We start from the raw sequence: 26633 nt of genomic DNA, 5'->3' as shown, positions 1-26633 counted from the left end.
GCTTCAAAGTGCAGAGCAGTTTGTGTATAGCTTCTTCCGAGTAGGTATCGAAGTACTGCCAAGATGCCTTGTTTTTAGGTTGAGTGTCAGCCATTCTGGTGTAGTTGGAGTATCGATTTACATCCATTATGAGGTCATTTCTTATGTTGTCAGTCTTATGTTTAAAGAAAGCAGAGAAGGCTTCACAGTGTGGAGTGTCGTTTGTTGTGCTATTAGCTTGTGTGGGTTGTGCCTTTGTTTGGGTCTTGATTAACTCGAACAGTTTTCTTGGCCTGTTCTTCGCTTGGTCCAACTGGCGGCTGAAGAAGTCCGACTTTGTGCGCTTTATTTTCCTAAAGTAGGCATTTCTCTTGTTCTTGAGCTTTTTGAGATGCAGTGCTGAAGGGACCGATCTCCAGGTGCGCTCTGCCATTCGCATATTACGCCTTTCGTCATTGAGATTGTCATCATACCATGGGTTAGAGGTTTTGGTGGAGACTCTCTTCAGTTGCAGAGGGGCGACTTCATTGACTATTGTATTCATAGAGTCAAGGTAGTGGTCAGTCAGTGATTGAACATCTGAGGCACCTGAAGGGGGAAGGAGGAGGTTGCCGATGTGGGGAGGTAGGGTGGAGGGGTTAAGATTCTTCAAGTCCCTTTTCCATGTTTTGGATTTGATTGGTTGAGTAGGGTTAGGTTTGACTTTTTCGTTGATAAAGAAGGTGATAATGTGGTGATCTGACCAATCGCAGGGTAGAATCGCTTCCAATTGAATAGCGTTCTCTTTGGCAATAATGAGATCAAGTATCGCTCCTTTGTCATGTGTTGGTTTATCGCATAATTGGGTGAGGTCAAGCGCATTGAGGAAAGTTTTTAGACTATTCACTGCAGTGTCTTTCTGATCGTTCCAGTGGAGATTGAAGTCACCCAGGTAGACTTGAGTGTTCTGCCGACCGGCGTTGGAAGTGATCAGGTCCATGACTTGTTGGGTGAATATGAGATTGTCACCAGGCGGGTGATAAATGAGATGTAAAGTACATACTTGTTTGCCCTCACTGATGATGTCTAGGCAGAGGAGTTCACAGGAGGAAAGGGAGGGGGAGGTGACTTGAGTAACGGAGATGTTGCTCTTAACAATGCATGCAATTCCCCCGCCCGTCTTGCCAGGAGACCTGTCCAACCTAATGATGTGATAATTGGGGGGGACTAGTATGTCCATAATCGGGGTGGAGGCTTCAGTGAGCCACGTTTCCGTTAGAAAGGCTAGGTCTAGCTCCCTATTTGAGACAAGATCCGCGATGTCGGAGGAGTGTCTCTGGGCCGATCTGCAGTTTAGTAGGATGCATTTGAGTTCGGGACAGAGAAGGGTGGACGAGCTTTCTAGTGTGAGGGGAACTTTCCTGAGGTTGTTAGGGACGGAGCCTCTGTTGTTGAGTGTTGGGAGCCTGAGAACGTTTGTGGGAATTGTGGGTATGGGGATGGGCGAATTGGAGAAACCTTTTACCGGACCTGGGCCATAAGAGTGTAGGAGAGAGCAAAGGTCGAGGTCCGTCAAGGGGCTGAGAACACGACGGGGGCGGTGGGAGTTATTGCGAACGGGGATAGTGGACCATTGCTGGAGTCGTCGGGGGCGAGTGTATGTAGGAAGGGTGCGTCGTTTGTAGGGTAATGGGATGGTGGGAGGTAGACTGGGCTGTGAGGAGAGAAGGTCTTTGATTGCGTGGATGTCCTTTTTGATTTGTGAAAGTTCCTCCTTGACTTGTTGGAGTGTGGATAAGGTCAAGTCAGGAGGGTTGTTGAGGTGTTCCGCGGTGCTAATGGGTGGGATGGTATTCAAGGTGTGGACGTGTTTGTGGGCGAGGGGTGTGTGTGGTGAGGGTGAGGCAGGCGGTGGGTGGGAAGCATAGATAGTGACTTCAGTGGGAGACGAAACAGGTGAGTAGAAGAGTGAGTGAAGGTTGACGACAGTGGGGGAGACAGGAGGGTAGTGAGGGCTAAGAATAGGAGGTGGGAGAGAGGGGGGTGCTAGGGAAAGGGAGGAGGTATGTTCTGTATCTTGTGTTGGGAGGGGGATGACGTTATGAGTGGGAGTGGGGAGGGAGCGGGGAAGGGAGAGGAGTCTGCCGTGGGGGGGATGGGGTTGTTGTGTGGATAAACTCCGCGTGATGGTGTGTGCAGATGTAGGCGTGTTGTGGGTGGGAGTTGTTGTGTCGGGTGTGAGAGACACGTGAGTGGGAGTGGAGAGAGAGATGGGGAGGGAAAGGTGTCTGTCGAGGGGGGGATGAGAGGGGGTGGATAAACTATGGACTATGGCTTGTTCAAATGGTGGAGTGTTGTGGGTGAGGGATGATCTGTCCGAGGGGAGATGGATGGGGGGTGTGTGGGTGGGGATAAGAAGTGTCGTGTTGGGTGGGCTACTAGTATGTGCGGCGGGGGTATTCGTGACTGTCCTTGGGGAGTGGCGTGCAGGTGGGCCATTTACTGGGGTGCTGGGGGTAGAGGTGTAATAGGTGGTGGCTGCGTGGTCAGGGGGGATAGTGCTGGCGGGCTTCTGGGTTCGGGTCCGCAGCTTGGAGAGGTGCTCTTTGAACTTGGGGAACAGGTTGTCTAGTAGTTCCAGGTTCTTGTCCGTGGCTTGGATCAGGACAATCCCGGTGTTATAGATTGTAATGGTAGACCTGCCAGGGAAGAGGTGGGAAGGTGTGATGGTGAGAGTCGAGCCATGGGCTGTTTTCTTAGTGATGGAGACTGTGAGTAGAGATAGGAAAGTTTTTCTCCATTGGGCTCTGCGTGAGGTGTGGAAGATGAAATCAGTATTCAGGGCTCCATTGCCCGATGAGAAGTAGGTGTCGGCAAAGGGTGTTTCCGGGTGCGCCCTCAAGAAGTTGTGTTTGAAACGTTTAGTGGCATTTTTGGAGAGAGGGATGGAGGGGTAGTTAATTCTAAAAGTGTGCTTGCCGTTGAGCTCCATTTTAGAGAGGCTGTGGTGTTAGGTGTCTGAACTAGGGCGGTAGTACACGCTGTCAGCCGCTAGTTACAAGGCCAAGGAGGACACTTGTGAGTGAACATAGATATAGGGGGTGGAGGTCAGTGTGATCCCCGAACAGCCAGTGCGTGGGAGCATCTTATCAGATGTATCCTATATACCAGGTAGCAGTCAACTTACACCGTGTGCCCAGCTATGCGAAGTAAGGCCTATTGGGTGGAGGCTTAGTTACATATCAGAGTGTACATGGTAGCAGCAATGTAGTCTAGGCTTAGAAAGTGGCTGGGCGCAGTTTGCCTACCAAAGAGAGAGTTGGATGAGGTAGTAATAATCAGTGCAATATCGTGACGTATCTTACAGTGAAAAACCTAGTAAGAAAATAAATAAATGTGGAAGCGGACAGTGTATGATGGGGATAGAGGTGAGATATGTGCAGCTTGTCGCATATAAAATACAGGCTAGAATAGAGCTAAACTACTAAATAGTAGTTTGAAATCCTTCAAACCAATACTCTCAATAATCCTAAATTCTTGTACAACCCTAATTGTTGTGCATGTTCACATGTCCCCATCTGCCCCTTTCGTCATCCTCCATTATAACTTGATCTCACATATCAGTCGTTACCATATTCAGTTGTATCTATAGTGCGTATTCTTCACTATTCTCACCCATTCCTTATACCTTTTTGGTGCAGTTTGACCCCACTCTACAACACTATTTCTCAATTTTCTCCACAACATAGCCTCTGCCCTTTTCATGCATTCCTCAACAGGTTAAATATCCCGGATGCCAATCTCGTGTATTCCTACACCGCGACACATCCCTATCCATTCTCATATTTCCCTCAATTAATTTTTCACATTCTACACTCCCCGTTGCATGACAAGATACTTACATCCCTGGGGTGAGGTCTGCTTCCATCCTGAGGGAAAGCGCTGCTGCTCCAACTGCCTCCTGCAGTATGTGGGAACATTGTGTTGCGGGGTGCAGAGCCTTCAGAGAAGAGAAAGAGACAAGCATGAACACAAGGAAACCGTAATTTTTTTAGGGTCCTGCTAGCCAGGTACGGCTAGTCAAATGACCATAAGGAATTCAGCTACCAAAATACTCTCACCCCTGCACTTCAATCACGTAGGCTCTTCCATATACCTCAACTTAGTGGGATGTTCCCTACACATCCATCGACAAGTGTATATCCTGCTCTTCTAAGGAGGCTCAGCATCGTTACTTTCACTGACATTCCCACCAGAAAAATTACCCATTACTACCACAGAGGATACACAGACAATACCTAGTCATGGAGATTCTGCTAACATCTCTATCCAGGATTCAACACAGTCACAAAACATTTTATCATCATTCATAAATCATAATAATATCACTGAAGGCTCTTATCTGAAAGCATGCCATTGGCCTTCATGAAAGGGGCCTCCCAAACTAACTGCAAGGTTAAAGGAGAAAATGTGCTAAATTACAATTTATAAAAATTACCAAACCATAGGAAATGTCACAGCAGAGCATAATAGGAAGGTGGTGGAGAAATCTGAACATCTCTCCTGATCTTCCCTATCTTATTAAACAAGCATTGGCATAGCCAATAGTTCTTGCCTTTGGGACCTTATGTGTTTAGCCAGAACTTTTGGCTATGTTGTAGAGCATTGTGGCCGTTGTGCATTATGTTAAAAAGTTATAATAAAAAGTGTGAAGCATTTTTGTTACCTTTATACAAACGAAGACGACATTATATACAACTGAAAAACCTGATTAAAAAAAGATTTTAACATAAAAAATGTTTTCTACTTTTTTGTACTTGCACAGCTGGCAACTTCTGCCTGCACGGAGTGGTATGGTATGTTGCATTCAGTAGAGTGTAATTATGTGCCGTGTAATTATGTGGCAATGAGTGGTATTATTTGGAGTGTATTTTGCACTGAGTGCAGTGTAATTATGTAGCATATAATTATGTGGCACTGGGTGGTATTGTGTGGAGTGTACGTTGCATTCAGTAGAGTGTAATTATGTGGCGTGTAATTATGTGGCACTGAGTGGTATTATTTGGAGTGTATCTTGCATCGAGTGCAGTGTAATTATGTAGCATATAATTATGCGGCGTGTAATTATGTGGCAATGAGTGGTATTATTTGGAGTGTATGTTGCATTGAGTGCAGAGTAATTATGTATCATTTTCTCAGAAGATATAACCGTGAACATTCACACAGTAGTGAAGGTATGTGTGTTCCCCCTACTATAATTCACAATTTCCCAATCAATGACTTTCTGTGAACTGTACATTGATGTTTTGTAGCCTGAATAGGTCATGGTAACTTCATACAGCAAGACATGCAAAGAGCCATCTACCCCTTCAAGGATTCCAAAACACACTCAACACCTTCATCCTTATAATGTTACTACATCAGTTCAATCCTCTGGAGTTTTCACTGGCCTGGGGACGTCATGTATAGGCATGCTATTCACCAAATCATTCATTTTGGAGTCTCACCAAACTAAAAACTTTTCAACAGCACCGGGCCGCCACAATGAGAGAGTGTATTGTACTTGGACTTAACTCCTAAACTGAGAAGAGAGACACACAGCAGATAGAAGCTTCTCCACAAAGCACACTTCCAGTAGTATCCATTAGCAATGACATAGCTTACAATGGAATACATAGTCTACAGCACATTGTTTGCCAGAGGATGCACGTGATGCATATTTAGACAGTGATAGAAGAAGGTTCTTTTTTATTGAAACAGCACAGGAAGACATTTGGATTTAATTCATAGAAAATGTACAGGACTATGAGGTTGGCTCAAAGAAAGTTACCGACGGTGGATATGGGCAATCTTTTCTACTGATGCTAATCTGGAAATAGATGCTTGTGTGAGAGACGCAGCTGCTTAACACAAAGCAAGCCTTTTGGCGTCCGCCTCCAGGCTACAAACAACAAATGTGGCCTCGAAGGAAGGTGAGGAATGCAGCTGGCATCCGGCCGCGCTGCTACTCGCTTCCGAGAACCCTAGGCCAGGGACAGAGAAGGCGGGACGTGCACCCGCCTTGGACCAATCGCGTGCTGTCTTTCTTTGAAAGACGCATGCACAGGCCAATTGCAGGTTAATAAAAAAAAAGTACACGCACAAGCGTGTGTTCAGAGTTCAAAAGCCCTCACTAAAAGCTTCACAGAGAAGCGCATGCGCGCTGGCTCAGGCGAGACCTAAACATTGCCCTTTATAAATATTCCTGTCAGCCAATACACACAGCATCATTGTACAAATCCTTACAAACAACACAGCCTGCGCACAAACCCCAAACGGTGTATAGTACCCACCCGCTCCGCAGTGTGAAAACACTGAGCCCTCCTCATGCAAACTAACACCTCCAACCAGTATAAGCTGCTTCCTCTCCAGAACCCTTCCTAGCCAAAATACAGTGTAACGGTTCCATCACACAACCCCAAACTAGTGTTGTAAAGTCCACACACTTAAGAAAGAAAAGGCTTAGGTTTGTTAGGCTGTTAAAGTAACACAACAGAATCAGGAATCCAGAGCCAGTCATGCAGATCAGGAGTCACAAGCCACATATATGGTTAGGAACTGTTGACACTGCGCAAGAGCAAAGTGGCTCTGCAACTTAAAGCAATTTTATAAATATGTTTTTTTCTTCACTGGAAAAAAAAAAGTTAAAGGTACGATGGTTTTGTTAGACTGTCTATTAAAACATAACATTCTAAACTTGCAAAACTACTGAAATTCACAAGTTATAGTTATCTCCGGCAACTAGAACTCTTGCCCTAAAGCCCTCACAATATACAGTGTTGCTATCAATGATGTAATCTCAGCAGTCATTAGGGATGTTATCAATGCATTAATTGAACAGGTCATGAGTGATGTAATATGTGAGGGTACAAGCAGTGCATGGCGAGGGCACTAGCTATAGTTACATTAGGGCGCAAGTTACGATTCCCTGAAATAATTATAACTGTTGGATTTCAGTGGTTTTGATAGTTTAAAGCTTTATGTTTTAACTGACATTTTCACTTTAATGTCCCATCAACCTTTTGTATTTCAGTGACTATTGAATGTTTTTTGTTTTTAATATAAAGTAAGATCTTACTGCAATTCCTAACTATAACGTCACTTTTGCCTTTGTTTTTTTCAGTGAATTTCCAAGATATTTTTTAATGTAAAGTAAGATGTCCTTCTCCATGCGCGGCATGGATTTGTGAGCAGGACCGCACCCAACCCTGGGGCATGGTGGGTTGAATGGAAATATGCTTTTCCAGACACTGCCTGGGGCACACAAGGTGCTCCATGCATAGCCCGGTTCAAACCAGTTGCTGGGGCACTCCAGCCACACTCTGGCGCTAAACTGGACAAAGAGAAAGGGGTGTAACCCCGCCCTTCTCAGGGTCCACCCATAGGAGGGACCTAGCAGGTAATCCAGCCCCTAGAATCAGTATAAAGATAGGAGCTGTGTCTAGAGACATTAGATTATCCTGGACTGAAAATCTGAAACAAAACTCTTGGACGTTCGACGTTCTATACCGACTAGAAGACTGAAGACATCTTCCTTGTGGTCAAGGAGTGACCACCCTGTGCAAACAGGTACCACCAGTAGCTTGCCGGTTTGCTTTGTGGACGCTCCTGCCGGATCCCGAAGACTCAGCGACTCAGGAACTGGACTTCCAGACTTCTCCGACTCTGATTCACATCCACAGCAAAGCTGAGACCCGTGGCGGACACGAGAGACGTGGGACCGGACATCCTGGACTACCTGCACTTTGCTAACAGTGCAACTACAGAGGCACCCTCGCAGTTGTGCATTGGGGATTGAGAAGCCCCAGACCCGAGCGCCATTTGCACCGAAGCTCAGCCCTCCACACTCCACGAGTGCCCCGTGGGGCCTGCCTTTGCATTTCAGCTCGACGCATCTTCCCGGTTGCTAGCCCGTTGGCTAGTTAGCCCTCCGAAGACTTTCTTTTGAAACTACACCGCTTTCCTGGTTGCTCCAGGCTTGCTCCAGCTTCCCTGCAGTGGAGAAGCTCCCCAAACCTTGCTGGTCTGAACTGAAGCCCATCTTCCCTTCCTGCGTGGATAGCGGTTGCTAAGGCTTGTTGGGTTCAATCCAGATACCGGCGCCGCAGTCAGCTAGATCCTTCGTGGGACAGCTCGTAACCAGCTCCTGGTGGTCGTCGACGCCTCCTGGTTTTCGTGGCTGTAGAGACAAGCTTCACCTGATTGCATCTCAACATCGCCTGGTTCCTTCCTGGTCACTGGCTAGTGACCCAGACTCTGTCCCCTCTGCTTTCAGGTTCTTCACATCTAAGATCCACCCTTGGATCCACCCGGACACTTTTCTCCTGCTCGCCTGCAGCACTTCTTTGCAGCTCTCCATAGGATACAACGACGAAACCAGACACGAAAAGACACCTATGCACCCGGCTTCCCTGGGTGAGATAACTCGAGTACTCCGGTGCTCCTGTGGGTGTTGACTCTCGCAGTGTCCTAGTTTAAAAGGGTTTTACCATAGTCCATCCGGAAGTGTCCTTAATCTACTACTTTGTAACTTTTACGTTCCCATTATAACTCTATGGTAACTCGCGACTGTGTTCCCACACTGCCCGCGTCTCCCGTGGGTCTCCTACTTCCTAACCTTTGGTTCTGTAGTGTAGCCCCAGCGATTCCCTAGGCCCTAGGCCTATTCACTATTCCCGAAGCAGTCCTTATACCACTTACTTAGTATATGGTTCGTGAGGCCCCTAGGGCAGAATTGTCTTTGTGCAAGTTATAGTATGCTTAATGAGTAACTTGTAACGTATCTCAAACTCTGACCTCATAAAGAGTGCAGAGGGGTTGTGTTAGTGATAAATACATATATATTTGATATATACCTTGTGTGGTGTCCTTTCATTTAGTATTCAAGAGATTATATATGGTAAAACAGCTGGCTTCACATGCTCTCTGAAGTTTAATCCTAAGACTGCTGGTCCATGCTACCACTAGGATAGCTAGTCTATACGGTTGATTTTACAACCACCATCAATAAGGGTCGTTTAGACTGGTGCAAGGTGCCCACTAGAATAGTGGACATCATATACCAGGCTAACTTCTCACAGTTGGCCACTGGAGCATAGCATGTTTCATCTGCCCATATTTTTTACTAAAACCCCAAACTTCTTATTCAGTAATGTCAGCTTCTTCAGGCAGAATTAAAGACAGCCTCCTGTAGGTTTTGTGAGAGATCCAATCCCTTGATTGGTCCATCTTCTACAGTATGTCTGAAATACCTCATGAATGTTGTTCTGCGACTGAACTAAGATACTCTGCACTGTATGAATTCCTACTATTAAGGTGCCTCTTTTGAGCGGGTCCACTAGGCAGGCTACTAAGCTCCCTGCTTTATCACACTAAGCATGCAATTTAGCCTTGTAATTTTCAAGATCAAAGCTTGAGCAACTTATACATTGGGCTACAAACCTTGCCTTAGTGGCAGACAACCCTCTTTCACAGGTCTATCCTGTGATACTGTAAACTGGCAGCCTATGGGTAAGAGCCGCAGGGTGATGGGCATACTTGTCCGGTAGAAAAATAAACATGAAACCCAGGAATGCTTGACCCCAAAATGTTCTGGGCTTCCGTCAACAGTCAATACTTACGGTCCAGTGCCTATGTTGACTAGTAAGGATAAATGAGGTAGCTCACAGTGTGACTGTCTCTAATTGAACACAGTGAGCAATTCTGGGCGAATCACTTCATCTTATGCTTCCTCAGTTCCTGTGGTTACCATAATTGTGAGCACATCATTATTATCAATGACTTCACAATTACATTTTACAAATAGATGAACTCTGCAGGGTCAGAGTTAAAACCTTATGGGTGAGATTGTCAAAACTATTTAAGAGTGTATATTTGAAATAGATATGCAAAATTTAGATTTTCACTCATTTAAATGTACAAAGCATAAAGATGAATGTTTGAGTAAATCTGCTCACAAGGGGTGAAGGCAGACAGGATGTGGAAATTTCAGGGCTGCATACTCGCAAGCTTATAAACTCAATGGGTATTTGCTAAATTCTCTCCAACCCACGCAGTTAGAGGCCATTAATTTACTCCTGGCAAAGGAAGGTGTAAACTTTTGTCCAGAATGGCAAAGGAGACCACTCCTTTCTAAAAATTATAAAGGTGCGGTGCAGTGAATGAAACAGAGTTTTTCGGGGGGGGGGGGGTTAACAAGTTGATTTGCACTGGCTCTGCAGATTATCTCACAAGCAAATATGAAATTAAATGAATGAAATGATATGATGATATGAAATGAAGAGGGTTCTGGTAAAGCGCATGTGTCCCAGCGCTGATACACCAGAGTGAAAGGAACCAGAAATTACGGGACTAAGGGAAGAGTCAGGTCTTCAGATACCTACGAAAAGTGAGATGGTTGGGTTGTCTACGGAGGTGAAGTGGGAGAGTGTTCCAAAGCTTAGAGGCACAGTACGAGAAGAGCCTGCCCCACTTCTAACTCTCTTGATTCTGGGGAATTCAGCTAGGTGGAGTGAATCTGAGCGTAGGTTTCTGGAGGCTTTATACGGACGAATCAGAGCTTTGATGATGGGGGGACCATTCCCCTCTAGGAACTTATGGACAACGCATAGGGCCTTAAAGTAGACTCTTTCCTGCACTGGTAGCAAGTGAAGGGAGCGAATTGCTGGCTTTTCAGAACAGCAATGGCTAGTGCCGATAACAAATCTTGCCGCCGCGTTCTGGACAATCTGAAGTCTCTTAATCACCGCCTTAGGCGACACCAGAGAGAGGGCACTGCCAAAATCAATCCTGGAAAGGATCAGGGCCTGAATCAGTGTCTTTCTTGCTGGAAATGGTAGCAAGGGAATTACTTTCCGAATCATTTTCAGCAGACCGTAGCAGGCAGCGACCGTCTTTCTAGACTGAGTTTTGAAGGAAAGGTCTTGATCTAACCAAATTCCAATACTTTTTATTTCCGGTTTAGGGACCGGGGCCGTCCCCATGCAGGCTGGCCAAAGAGCGTTAATGTTGGGGCTAAGATGATTACCCAACATCATCAGCTCCGTTTTGTCGCAGTTGAGCCTCAAATGGGAAAGGCTCATCCACTTGGCCACTTTCTATAAATAGGAGTGGAGGTCCGTAGGCGACTGGTCGGTTGGTTCAATTCTCCGACCAGCTGAGTGTCATCAGAATATGACACAATGTGGGGATGACCATGTCCGCTAAGGGAGACATATATACATTAAAGAGAGCAGGGCTCAGGGAAGAGCCCCGAGGAACTCCGCACTGAAAGGGAACGGGGTCTGAGATGACATTGTCTTCAAACACTTGATAAAATCTTCCTTCCCGGAAGGATTGCAGCCAGCTGAGAGAGCGGCCTGACACAGACAAGTTCCTGAAACGATGAGTCAGGATTTGATGGTCGAGGATCTTTCTTGATTCCTCCACTACCGCAATTAAAGCGATTTTGGTTCCTTGTTGAGGACGGAAACCTGTTTGTGATGGGTGGAGCAGATCGTGGGACTCAAGAAATGCAGAGATAATGCCATTAACATATTTTTCTGCAATTTTACTTACTCCAGGGAGGAGCGAAATGGGCAGGTAATTGGTCAAGTCCGTGGGATCCAAATGAGGTTTCTTTATAAGTGCTTTAACCATCGCTCTTTCACTGGTGGGGACCAGGCCCGAGAAGAGGGAAGCGTTGATTATGTTGAGGATGGAGGGGGCAATGGTGGATGCTGCCATTTTCAAGATGTTGAGTGGCGCAGGGTCAAGATGCGACCCACTTTTCACAGAGGCTAGAATGGGTGTGAGCCAATCCAGTGTAAGGGGGGGTGAAAATCTCCAAGCGAAGGGCATTCTCGACTAGGCATGTTTATTTTTTAAAGGTTAGAAGGATATGGTCTTTCACTGGAAGTTAAGAATGTTTTGTACTTTAGAAAAAAATAATTGAGCCAGGTTGTTGCATTGACGTCCTGAGAGGTCAGGGATCGTGGGTGGGTCTTGGACTTTTAATATTTTTTTTTGCAATTCGAAAGATTTCCCTGAGGGAGTTGCCTGAGAGGGGGATCTTTCCCTCAAAATATAAGGCTTGAGTTTGCTTTGTTTCCGCCTTATATGTTCGTAAAGAGGCTCTATATTCCAGTTTCTTACTGTGGGAAAAATCTTTTCTCCACGGTCTCTCCAACTTTTTGCGTTGTTGTTTAAGATGGTGTAATTCGGGGGTGAACCATGCTGATTTAAGAGATCTGGTTTTTTTCTGGATGCGTTTGTTAGGCAGCACCGAGTTGGGAGTGTCTTCGATCCAGGAGTTGAAGTGATCGTAGGCTGTCTCCTGATTGGGGTCTGGTATGGGTACGGCCCTACAGACTTCCGGGGACCACTCCTCAAACGGGAGTTTAGACCAAGGACGGCTAAGGGTTCGGGACATCTGAGAATGTGGAAACGGGGGACCAGGTGAAAGGGACTAGAAAATGGTCTGACCATGGGAAGGGGATGGGGGGGGGGGATTTCCAATAAGTTCATCCAGGCTAAAGAAAATAGGGTCAAGGAGGTGACCTTTAATGTAGGTGGGGTGGCAGACCTTCTGTTGTAGATGGTAAGACAGAAGGTCTTGGGTGAGATCAGTGGCGACCATAACGGACGAGTGGTCAAAGTGCAGAGCAAGATCGCCAAGGAGGGTAAAGTTGGCATTTATATTTGCTAGGTCAATGGCTGTTTCCAGCAATGAGTTGCAAAATTGACCTGGCACCCCGGGAGGGCGGTAGATAAGAATCCCTGAAAGTGTAAGTGTTGGGGTAAATTCTATGGAGAAACGTATGTTCTCGCAATCTAGGCTTGTGCTTCAGAGTAGGTGGTAGATCTTGTCATTTTGTAGATGATAGGAATACCGCCCCCCCCTTACCGGACGTTCTATCTGCCCTTTGGATTGAGTAACCTACAGGCAGCGCTCTGACAATATCGGGTTCCGAGCTAGGGGTAAGCCAGGTCACAGTCAGAAACAGTACCTCTGGGTCAAACTCAGTTAACAGCAATGAGATCTGCAGTTCAGCAGCAGCAGATTAAAATAAAAACGCTTCGCAAAAGAAATTGGGGTGGTTATGTTTATAGATGGTTTATATTGACAATGCGCACACTTGTCCAGACAATCCTCTAGCACGATAGATTGAGTGCATTGAGGATCTAGAGTTCTATTCATCTGTTTTAAGTGAGTGCTGGTATAATCACGGAGAGCTGGGGGTAGAGATGCAGGGGTACTGGCCCCTGGGACTGTTCGGGCGCAGACAGTCTTGCCTTAGGCGAGCTCGCGCCATATCTTCCTTTTTATTCACCCGTCTCGTTGTGGGAGTGAAAAGAACTAGACCGCTCCGTTTGCAAGATGGCAGAAGTGAGTCACCTCTAGTTACTTTCCCGGAATCTCCCTTCACAACAAACAGTTTGCTAATTACTGCGGTGGACCGGGGAGATTACGGGCGCAAATGGTGCTGTTCCACTCTTAAGTAAGTGTCCAAATATTCAAAAGTGCCAAGTGATTTTAGTTAAGAACAGTTAATTCACGTTAAAATACACGAGATGTACAAATTTTAAAAAAGACAATCTACAAGTCTTACTAGCAGCTGAGGTAGCTAAAATGTTACAGTAGTTTAGCCTAATGTTTTTTTCCCTTTGATGGTTTTTGCAAACATTTTATTTAGAAAGCAGATATTTGCATCTAATCAGAGCATTCTGGGAGCATTATACATAGCCTCATATTGCTAAACTTTGAAAACATGTGCTCACATTTTTATCCTGGAACCACTGTCACTATTACAGTTCAAGCTTACAACATTTACTTAGAGCGCTCATCCTGATAATAAAATGCTCTGTATTAAACCCTTTGGTGCTCATGACGGAATGGCTCCGTCATTAGCACTAGTGCGCTTGTGCTCATGACAGAACCATTCCGTCATGTGCACACTAGCACCAAATCCCTCTGCTGTGAGGTATTTCCTTTTTTTCCTTGGGAGGTTGGGGAAGAGCTTCCCCAACCCCCTAAGACATTTTTATTATTTTCAATGTAATGGCGATCTTACGCATGGCGCGCTAACGTCATTACATTGGAAATGAAACTGAAACTTAGATTCAGTTTCACTGTTTCGGGGCTCGGGGGCTATCTTAGCCCCCGAGCACCGAAACACACAGGAGAATTACCACTGGAAAGGGGAGAATCTCCACTTTCCAATTGTACCCCTACCTAGTGGATCTCTGCTTGGGGATCACAGCAGGAAGGTGATGCCCAAGCAGGGATCCATCCAGTAGACACCAGGGAGGGGGAAGCGGCCCCTTGGGCAAGGGTCTTTGCTCCCCCCGTTCCAAATGGTTGCATTGTATTTCAGCCCCCCGTGGGAAAGGCGGGGGGGAGTAGAAAGCACCCTAGACTAAAACTCCATGTCACCAAGGACAAAGTGTTCCTAAATTGTTGTTCAACAACGAATCTACTGCATTTTGGGAATTGCAATTCGGTCTTGCTTCATTTGAACGAACATACCAATAATTTGAGACTGAAAAGTCCAGGACTTAGGCATTGCGTCCTTGCTTACATAGAGTCAAATCAAATTTTAAAAAAGCTTTATTCGATTGTGAGGGAACAATCATAAAAGCACAATAGGATAATTACAGCAACAATTCATAGGTAAAACGAGTTAATATAAATTCATGTACTAAAAATGTATAAAATGTCCATAAAGATAAAACTTTGTTAAAACTGACAGAACCCCCATTTAATTTAAAGAAACATTTAGGTAAGCATTTGTTTTCTTTGACTCAGGACATTTTTCAGGAAAATTGCCGTCCTGTAGACAGAATGCACTTTGTCTAGTTGTTGTAAAGCCAAAAGTGCAAGTTGACATTGGCGAAGCCCAAACGGTTCCAATACAGGTACTAAACACAGTCTTCTAGCAAAAGAATAACATCTACAAAAAAGAATAACATGTATCGTAGTTTGTTTAGAAGTATTATCACAGGGGCACAGCTGGAGGTCATGAGACCAGTCATTCACTTTAGGGAAAGTGACTAATCTATGGAAGAGCCCCAGTCGAAATCGAGTTAATAGGCACCTATCATAAGCTTCTGCCACGCAAGTAAGGTAGGGTTGAATATTAAAAGTAATTAAGATCAACTGATTGTGTAGGACAGTGGGTTTTGCTATCTCAGCTGACAGTCTGACGGTGTCTAACAGTGACAGGCCCTCCTTTAAGTCCTTCCTGGTGATTTCCCCGATAGAGCTAGGCTTGATAAAATACTCTGAGTATCCAAGGTCTTTCAAAAAGTTTTAGATATAGCTTATTCATGGTATCCTCATGGCCCCATCCAATTTCAGGACATCCAAAAGGATGCCTCGGTTTAATTGTGCCTCTTCTTTAGTCCAGAGTCTGTGCCATAACAGTACAGGCCCAAGTTTAATTAAATCTGAAATGAAAGGGAGGCCCAACTTCGTATGACATATGCATGCTGCGGTACCATTAGGGACAGATAAAATATTTTAAAAAGGAATTTTCTACTCTTTGGATAGGAGCAGATCAATTGGCCCACAGACCCCAGTCCCGTAAACTGCAGCTGAAACGCATTTTGCTTTATAGATCTTAATATGCTCCTCATGCGGTCTTTTACCTAGTTTTTTGGCGGAGAAACTAAGGGCAGCTATGGTGTGTAATAGTGCCAGTTTTTTCGCAGCTACTGCTTGCTTCCAGGTATCATTATGGGCGAAAAGAATGCCCAGATATGCGACATTCTTGGTAAACCTAATCTTTTTCTCTGCCACAGCACATTATACAAGTTTTAGAAGAGTTAACACTTAGCCCTAAATCTTTCATAAAGTTTATGAAGCAATCCAGCACCCTCTGGAGTCCTACTTGTGTGCGGGACATAAGCACTGCATTGCCTGTATACGAGAGGGCTGGGATAGGTCGCCTTGCCACTTGGGGGGTGGGGGGGGTCATGATTATCATTTAAAAAAGCCTCCCCAATCCGTTTATATACAAATTAAAACGAAACGGGCCAGGACACAACCTTGCCTAACACTGCCTAACTTGCTGAACGTTCTCCCTTTAAACCACAGCGCACTCGTGCATTGGCATTACAATAAAAACGTTTAAGAAAATAAATAATCTGAATATCAACCCCCATTACTTCTAAAAATTGACCAGAGTTTGTTATGACTCACAAAATCAAATGTGGCTGTAAGGTCAACAAATGCTAAAAATAGATTCCCCTTTTTTGCCCGGATGTATTTGCCTACCAGGAGGGACAGATTCAGGCCCTGCTCCACAGTCCCTACGCCGGTTCGAAAATCGTATTGTAGATCAGACAGGACAGGATTCTTCTCCGCCCAGCCCTGAAAGTGTTCCAATATATAATTCTGCCTGCAAATTTTGTTGTGGCGTCCAATAGGGAAATTGGCCTATAGCACGCCGGGTCCCGTCTATCCCCCTTTTTAAAAATAGGCACAATTGTTGATTCCACCCAAGTGGGTGGAAAGACTACACTGCAACTAGCGTTCAGCACTTGTGTTTAGGGGGCCCACAGAGGAGAATTTAATTTAAACAAGTCTATCGGGACCACTTCTGGTCCGGGAGCCTTACCGCCCTTACTAAGAGAAAGGGCCCGCTCAACCTCATCCAGAGTGAACAATAAAACGTTATGTGAGGATGGAGACTTTAATTTGCAATCGCCCTGTGCACTGCTATCCATCACATCTGAGTTTCCCTCAGCCTGATACCCTTTTGTGAAGTGCTTAATCCATTGTTCCTCTGCAATTACAATTTCTAGTGACGGACCAACATCTCTAGACAACAAGCATTTACAATGCAATGGTCTCAGCTTTGTTAAAGTTAGAGCTATTTTCATAGCAAATGTCATTTTTTTTCATTTATTGTTTTTTTTTTTAAACCGATAAATATATGGTATTGTCGTTTACAATGGCAATAGGTGAGTAGTAGAGAGTATTAGCAGTGATTAATAGTTAGTAGAGAGTGACTAGTTGATTCATAGTGCCACACACAGAGACTCACACACAGAGCTCCACACACACAGAGCTCCACACACACACACACACAGAGCACCCCCCACACACACAGAGCCCCACACACACACAGAGCCCCACACACACACACACAGAGCCCCACACACACACACACACAGAGCCCCCCACACACACAGCCTCACACACACACAGAGCCCCCCCACACACACAGAGCCCCCCCACACACACAGAGCCCCCCACACACACAGAGCCCCACACACACACAGAGCCCCACACACACACAGAGCCCCACACACACACACCGCCCCACACACACACACCGCCCCACACACACAGAGCCCCACACACACAGAGCCCCACACACACACACAGAGCCCCACACACACACAGAGCCCCCCCCACACACACACAGCCCCACACACACACAGCCCCACACACACACACAGCCCCACACACACACAGCCCCACACACACACACAGCCCCACACACACACACAGCCCCACACACACACACAGAGCCACACACACACACAGAGCCACACACACACACACAGAGCCCCACACACACACACACAGAGCCCCACACACACACAGAGCCCCACACACACACACACAGAGCCCCCCCACACACAGAGCCCCACACACACACACAGAGCCCCACACACACACACAGAGCCCCACACACACACAGAGCCCCCCCCACACACACACAGCCCCACACACACACAGCCCCACACACACACACAGCCCCACACACACACAGCCCCACACACACACACAGCCCCACACACAGCCCCACACACACACACAGAGCCACACACACACACAGAGCCCCACACACACACACACAGAGCCCCCCACACACACACAGAGCCCCACACACACACACACACAGAGCCCCCCCACACACAGAGCCCCACACACACACACAGAGCCCCCCACACACACACAGAGCCCCCCACACACACACAGAGCCCCCCACACACACACAGAGCCCCCCCACACACACACAGAGCCCCCCCACACACACACAGAGCCCCCACACACACACACAGAGCCCCACACACACACACAGAGCCCCACACACACACAGAGCCCCCCCCACACACACAGAGCCCCACACACACACACACAGAGCCCCACACACACACAGAGCCCCACACACACACACACACACACAGAGCCCCCCACACACACAGAGCCCCACACACACACACACAGAGCCCCCCCACACACACAGAGCCCCCCACACACACAGAGCCCCACACACACACAGAGCCCCACACACACACAGAGCCCCACACACACACACAGAGCCCCCCACACACACACAGAGCCCCACACACACACACAGAGCCCCACACACACACACAGAGCCCCACACACACACACACAGAGCCCCACACACACACACAGAGCCCCACACACACACACAGAGCCCCACACACACACACAGAGCCCCACACACACACACAGAGCCCCACACACACACACACAGAGCCCCACACACAGAGCCCCACACACACACACACAGAGCCACACACACACACACAGAGCCCCACACACACACACACAGAGCCCCACACACAGAGCCCCCCCCACACACACAGAGCCCCCCCCACACACACAGAGCCCCCCACACACACACAGAGCCCCCCACACACACACAGAGCCCCACACACACACACAGCCCCACACACACACACAGAGCCCCACACAGAGCCCCCCACACACACACAGAGCCCCCCCACACACACAGAGCCCCCCACACACACAGAGCCCCCCCCACACACAGAGCCCCCCCCACACACAGAGCCCCCACACACAGAGCCCCCCCCCACACACACAGAGCCCCCCCCCACACACACAGAGCCCCCCCCACACACACAGAGCCCCCCCCACACACACAGAGCCCCCCCACACACACAGAGCCCCCCCCACACACAGAGCCCCCCCACACACTCACAGAGCGCCACACACACTCACAGAGCGCCACACACTCACAGAGCGCCACACACACACACAGAGCCCCAAACACACACAGAGCCCCAAACACACACAGAGCCCCAAACACACACAGAGCCCCAAACACACACAGAGCCCCCCACACACACACAGCCCCCCACACACACACAGCCCCCCACACACACAGAGCCCCCCACACACACACAGAGCCCCCCCCACACACACAGAGCCCCCACACACACACACAGAGCCCCCCACACACAGAGCCCAACACACACACACACAGAGCCCCCCCCCACACACACAGAGCCCCCCCCCACACACACAGAGCCCCCCCCCACACACACAGAGCCCCCCCCACACACACACACAGAGCCCCCCACACACACAGAGCCCCCCCACACACAGAGCCCCCCCACACACACAGAGCCCCCCCCCACACACACACAGAGCCCCCCACACACACAGAGCCCCCCCACACACACAGAGCCCCCCACACACACACAGAGCCCCCCACATACACACAGAGCCCCCCACATACACACAGAGCCCCCACATACACACAGAGCCCCCCCCACACACAGAGCCCCCCACACACACAGAGCCCCCACACACACAGAGCCCCCACACACACACAGAGCCCCCCACACACACACAGAGCCCCCCCACACACACACAGAGCCCCCCCCACACACACAGAGCCCCCCCCCCACACACAGAGCCCCTCACATACACACAGAGCCCCACACACACACAGAGCCCCACACACACACACAGAGCCCCACACACACACACAGAGCCCCACACACACAGAGCCCCCCCCACACACACACACACACAGAGCCCCCCCCACACACACAGAGCCCCCCCCACACACACAGAGCCCCCCCCACACACACAGAGCCCCCCCCACACACACAGAGCCCCACACACACACACAGAGCCCCACACACACACACAGAGCCCCACACACACACAGAGCCACACACACACACACAGAGCCCCACACACACACACAGAGCCCCACACACACACACAGAGCCCCACACACACACACACAGAGCCCCACACACACACACACAGAGCCCCACACACACACACAGAGCCCCACACACACACACAGAGCCCCACACACACACACACAGAGCCCCCCACACACACAGAGCCCCCCACACACAGAGCCCCCCACACACACAGAGCCCCCCCCACACACAGAGCCCCCCCCACACACAGAGCCCCCCCCCACACACAGAGCCCCCCCCACACACACAGAGCCCCACACACACACACAGAGCCCCACACACACACACAGAGCCCCACACACACACAGAGCCCCACACACACAGAGAGCCCCACACACACACACACAGAGCCCCACACACACACACACAGAGCCCCCCCACACACACACAGAGCCCCCCACACACACACAGAGCCCCCCCACACACACAGAGCCCCCCCCACACACAGAGCCCCCCCCACACACAGAGCCCCCCCACACACAGAGCCCCCCCACACACAGAGCCCCCCACACACACACAGAGCCCCCCACACACACACAGAGCCCCACACACACACAGAGCCCCACACACACACAGAGCCCCACACACACACAGAGCCCCACACACACACACAGCCCCACACACACACAGAGCCCCCCACACACACACAGAGCCCCCCCCACACACACAGAGCCCCAACCCCACACACACACACAGAGCCCCCCACACACACACACACACAGAGCCCCACATACACACACAGAGCCCAACACACACACACAGAGCCCAACACACACACACAGAGCCCAACACACACACACAGAGCCCAACACACACAGAGCCCAACACACACAGAGCCCAACACACACAGAGCCCAACACACACACACACAGAGCCCCCCCCACACACACAGAGCCCCCCCCCACACACACAGAGCCCCCCCCACACACACACAGAGCCCCCCACACACACAGAGCCCCCCCACACACACAGAGCCCCCCCCCCACACACACACAGAGCCCCCCACACACACAGAGCCCCCCCCACACACACAGAGCCCCCCCCACACACACAGAGCCCCCCACACACACACAGAGCCCCCCACATACACACAGAGCCCCCCACATACACACAGAGCCCCCCACACACACAGAGCCCCCCACACACACAGAGCCCCCCACACACACACAGAGCCCCCCCCACACACACAGAGCCCCCCACACACACACAGAGCCCCCCCCCACACACACAGAGCCCCCCACACACACACAGAGCCCCTCACATACACACAGAGCCCCACACACACACAGAGCCCCACACACACACACAGAGCCCCACACACACACACAGAGCCCCACACACACACACAGAGCCCCACACACACACACAGAGCCCCACACACACAGAGCCCCCCCCACACACACACACACAGAGCCCCCCCCCACACACACAGAGCCCCACACACACACACAGAGCCCCACACACACACAGAGCCCCACACACACACACAGAGCCCCACACACACACAGAGCCCCACACACACACAGAGCCCCACACACACACACACAGAGCCCCACACACACACACACAGAGCCCCCCACACACACACAGAGCCCCACACACACACACAGAGCCCCACACACACACACAGAGCCCCACACACACACACAGAGCCCCCCACACACACACAGAGCCCCCCCCACACACACACACACACAGCCCCCCCCACACACACACACAGAGCCCCCCACACACACAGAGCCCCCACACACACAGAGCCCCCCACACACACAGAGCCCCCCACACACACACACAGAGCCCCCCACACACACACAGAGCCCCCCACACACACACAGAGCCCCCCACACACACACACAGAGACCCCCACACACACACAGAGCCCCACACACACACACAGAGCCCCACACAGAGCCCCCCACACACACACAGAGCCCCCCCACACACACAGAGCCCCCCCCCCACACACAGAGCCCCCCACACACAGAGCCCCCCCCACACACACACAGAGCCCCCCCCACACACACACAGAGCCCCCCCCACACACACAGAGCCCCCCACACACACACACAGAGCCCCCCCCACACACACAGAGCCCCCCACACACACAGAGCCCCCCACATACACACAGAGCCCCCCACACACACAGAGCCCCCCACACACACACACAGAGCCCCCCACACACACACAGAGCCCCCCCACACACACAGAGCCCCCCCCACACACACAGAGCCCCCCACACACTCACAGAGCGCCACACACTCACAGAGCGCCACACACACACACACACAGAGCCCCAAACACACACAGAGCCCCAAACACACACAGAGCCCCAAACACACACAGAGCCCCCCCACACACAGAGCCCCCCCACACACAGAGCCCCCCACACACACACAGAGCCCCCCACACACACAGAGCCCCCCACACACACAGAGCCCCCCCCACACACAGAGCCCCCCCACACACAGAGCCCCCCCCCACACACAGAGCCCCACACACACACACAGAGCCCCACACACACACACAGAGCCCCACACACACACACAGAGCCCCACACACACACAGAGCCCCACACACACACACACAGAGCCCCCCACACACACAGAGCCCCCCCCACACACACAGAGCCCCCCCACACACACAGAGCCCCCCCCACACACAGAGCCCCCCCCCCACACACAGAGCCCCCCCCCACACACAGAGCCCCCCCACACACAGAGCCCCCCCACACACAGAGCCCCCCCACACACACAGAGCCCCCCCCACACACAGAGCCCCCCCCCACACACAGAGCCCCCCCCACACACAGAGCCCCCCCCACACACAGAGCCCCCCCCCACACACAGAGCCCCACACACACACACAGAGCCCCCACACACACAGAGCCCCACACACACACAGAGCCCCACACACACACAGAGCCCCACACACACACAGAGCCCCACACACACACAGAGCCCCACACACACACAGAGCCCCACACACACACAGAGCCCCACACACACACAGAGCCCCACACACACACAGAGCCCCACACACACACACAGAGCCCCACACACACAGAGCCCCCCACACACACAGAGCCCCCCACACACACACAGAGCCCCCCCCACACACACAGAGCCCCAACCCCACACACACACACAGAGCCCCCCCCACACACACACACAGAGCCCCCCCCACACACACACACACAGAGCCCCACATACACACACAGAGCCCAACACACACACAGAGCCCAACACACACACACAGAGCCCAACACACACACACAGAGCCCAACACACACACACAGAGCCCAACACACACAGAGCCCAACACACACACACAGAGCCCCCCCCCACACACACAGAGCCCCCCCACACACACAGAGCCCCCCCACCCACACACAGAGCCCCCCCCACACACACACAGAGCCCCCCACACACACAGAGCCCCCCACACACAGAGCCCCCCCCACACAGAGCCCCCCCACACACACAGAGCCCCCCCCACACACACACACAGAGCCCCCCACACACACACAGAGCCCCCCCACACACACACAGAGCCCCCCACACACACACAGAGCCCCCCACATACACACAGAGCCCCCCACACACACACAGAGCCCCCCACACACACACACAGAGCCCCCCCACACACACACAGAGCCCCCCACACACACACAGAGCCCCTCACATACACACAGAGCCCCACACACACACAGAGCCCCACACACACACACACAGCCCCACACACACACACAGAGCGCCCCACACACACAGAGCGCCCCACACACACAGAGCCCCCCACACACACAGAGCCCCCCACACACACAGAGCCCCCCCCACACACAGAGCCCCCCCCCACACACACACACAGAGCCCCACACACACACACAGAGCCCCACACACACACAGAGCCCCACACACACACACAGAGCCCCACACACACACACAGCCCCACACACACACAGAGCCCCCCACACACACACAGCCCCACACACACACAGAGCCCCCCACACACACACAGAGCCCCCCCCACACACACAGTGCCCCCCCCACACACAGAGCCCCACACACACACACAGAGCCCCACACACACAGAGCCCCCCCCCACACACAGAGCCCCACACACACAGAGCCCCCCCCACACACAGAGCCCCCCCCCCACACACAGAGCCCCCCACACACACAGAGCCCCCCACACACACAGAGCCCCCCACACACACAGAGCCCCCCACACACACAGAGCCCCCCACACACACAGAGCCCCCCACACAGAGCCCCACACACAGAGCCCCACACACAGAGCCCCACACACAGAGCCCCACACACACACAGAGCCCCACACACACACAGAGCCCCACACACACACAGAGCCCCACACACACACAGAGCCCCACACACACACAGAGCCCCACACACACACAGAGCCCCCCACACACACAGCCCCCCACACACACAGCCCCCCACACACACAGAGCCCCCCACACACAGAGCCCCACACACACAGAGCCCCACGAGCCACACACCAACACACAGAGCCACACACCAACACACAGAGCCACACACCAACACACAGAGCCACACACCAACACACAGAGCCACACACCAACACACAGAGCCACACACCAACACACAGAGCCACACACCAACACACAGAGCCACACACCAACACACAGAGCCACACACAACAACACACAGAGATACACACCAACACACATACCCACGCGGATTAAGTTGCTAGCTGCAAAGCTCTTCATGTAGGCAGTAAATCAGTTCTGCTTTAATGATTACAAATTCATCAGAGACACTTGCCCTGCCTGGGCCTTCTTTACACAATCCATGGAGACAGTATGTCCTTGGTTGCAGTTGGGTATCACTGGTGTATTGGTGGATTCATACAGAGTATAAGGCTTGCAAGGGTTTGGCTCTAGGGCGCTCCTTATGTGATATAAAAAGTATGGATGCCAGTTTCTGTCAGACTGGTCCTCCAAACTCCTGGACCTTGGGGTGGGTGTGATTACCAAATAAATGCTGCCTGGAAAAAATATTGAAAGAACATAAAAAAGAACATTGGCCTATTTTCAGGGTCACAAGAGGGTGTAGTTCTTGCTGGGGGGTGCGCCATGCTCCCCGAAGTGGCACGGCAAGTGAACAAATGTGATATATTTGTTGATACTGTCATCTTTAGCGCCAGGAAATTTGGCCAAACTGTGATGCTGGACAAGTTACTCAAACTCTGGAGCGTGTGTTCTCTTCCTTCGTGAAACAGTAAACTCTTACAAACGTATTAAGTATTGTGAGCAAAAGTTGGGCTTCAGTTATGATATTGCTGAGGCGCTCAATGTAAGCAGGGTGTCCGGGGCTATTCTGCTGAGGCTGTGACTTTCGTAGAGGAGCAGGTGGACTGGGAGAAGGGGATTGTATGGCAGCTGCTATTCCAGACCCTGGAATAGTCTGGAATGGAACGGAACGGAACCACGAGGCGGAACCACGAGGTGAGGAGGGGTGAGGTGGAACCAGAGCAGCAGCGGGGAGGCCCTTTCCTGACCAGAGCAGTCGCCTGGAAGTGTACTGCTCCTCTTTTCTCTCGTCTCTATGGGTCTCTGACGTCACTCAGAGAGGATAAACACGGGGCTTCCGCTGTTCATCTAGACCTGTTCGCAGCCTCTTAAGACATGTTGTCCAGCTCCTTGGTAAGTACTCCGCCTTACCCACCACAGTCCAACAGGAGCGAGCAAGGATTCTGTAGGTATCAGAGAGAGACCGTGCGCCCCATAAAATTATATTAGTTGATATAATTAATTAATTAATTGTGGGTTTCTAAAGCGCTAGAATCGACTCCCGAAGGAGTATCTCTGCGCTATAGACCGCTGGGGAACCCGTCCTGGCTTTCCCTGTGAGATGGTCCCTACTGGGTATCTCCACGGTGAAACCAGGCATCCCCGGCGTTTGTGGGGGGCCATTGTGGAGATGAGGCAAGCTAATGCCCAGAGTTGCCGAGTGTGATCCCTGGTTAGAGTAGGCACCGAGCCGAGAATTATCGAGTCCGCTGACCCTGGTCCACGACCCTGCCGCGTCGGGAATTGAACCCTGGTCCCGAGCCGTCCTCTGCTTCCGGATCTGCCGCCTCTAACCAGTGAGCCACACCACTCCATATATATGTGCAAAGCCCACCCTTAGCCCTGCTGCTCAGACTATCGACTGCAGCAGTGTGGTAGGTCCTAAAACCATTCAAGTGGACCGCTTCCTTTGCCCTGGTTTCCTGAAAGCACAGATCTCAAAGTGGCAGATAAATTCACCCCAGAGTTGATTATTTATCTATGAAGAGATACCAGCAATGTACCAAGAAAGAAAATTGCAGAGGGCGAGTTTATCATTCACGGGATGAATAGCTATAACTGTCCTGATTGGGTCTTCAGTTATATCACAGGTAGGTAGAGGAGCATTTAAAGTACCCAAGGGTTCAGCCAGCGCATTTACCTCCATATCTATCGGTCCCTGGACCTCACAGTCACCACACCTCCCAGCAAGGACAGGGAGAGATTTGGCCCTCCCCACCGCAAGTGAGCCGAAACATCCCTCAATACCAAACCCAGTCACCACAGGATTAGGGGGCACCGAATTCACCGCACCCAGTCAGTCAACATCCTCCAGTAAGTT

At 50.9% G+C, this 26633-nt stretch overlaps 1 protein-coding gene across 2 annotated transcripts in view; it reads right to left on the bottom strand.

The window, feature by feature from the left end:
* USP49 (ubiquitin specific peptidase 49) overlaps nt 1-26633 on the bottom strand; it is a 758970-nt gene that overhangs the window by 198161 nt on the left and 534176 nt on the right. For both annotated transcript variants that reach the window (XM_078644724.1, XM_078644726.1), the window contains one exon: nt 3861-3958. In XM_078644724.1, the coding sequence (XP_078500850.1) occupies nt 3861-3958 (98 nt within the window). The remainder of the gene's footprint in view (nt 1-3860; nt 3959-26633) is intronic.

This window comes from Lissotriton helveticus, chromosome 5_1 (genome assembly GCF_964261635.1).
Source record: "Lissotriton helveticus chromosome 5_1, aLisHel1.1, whole genome shotgun sequence".
NCBI lineage: Eukaryota > Metazoa > Chordata > Amphibia > Caudata > Salamandridae > Lissotriton > Lissotriton helveticus.
Note: the sequence above shows the minus strand (reverse complement) of the source record. Positions and strands in the feature narration are given on the sequence as shown.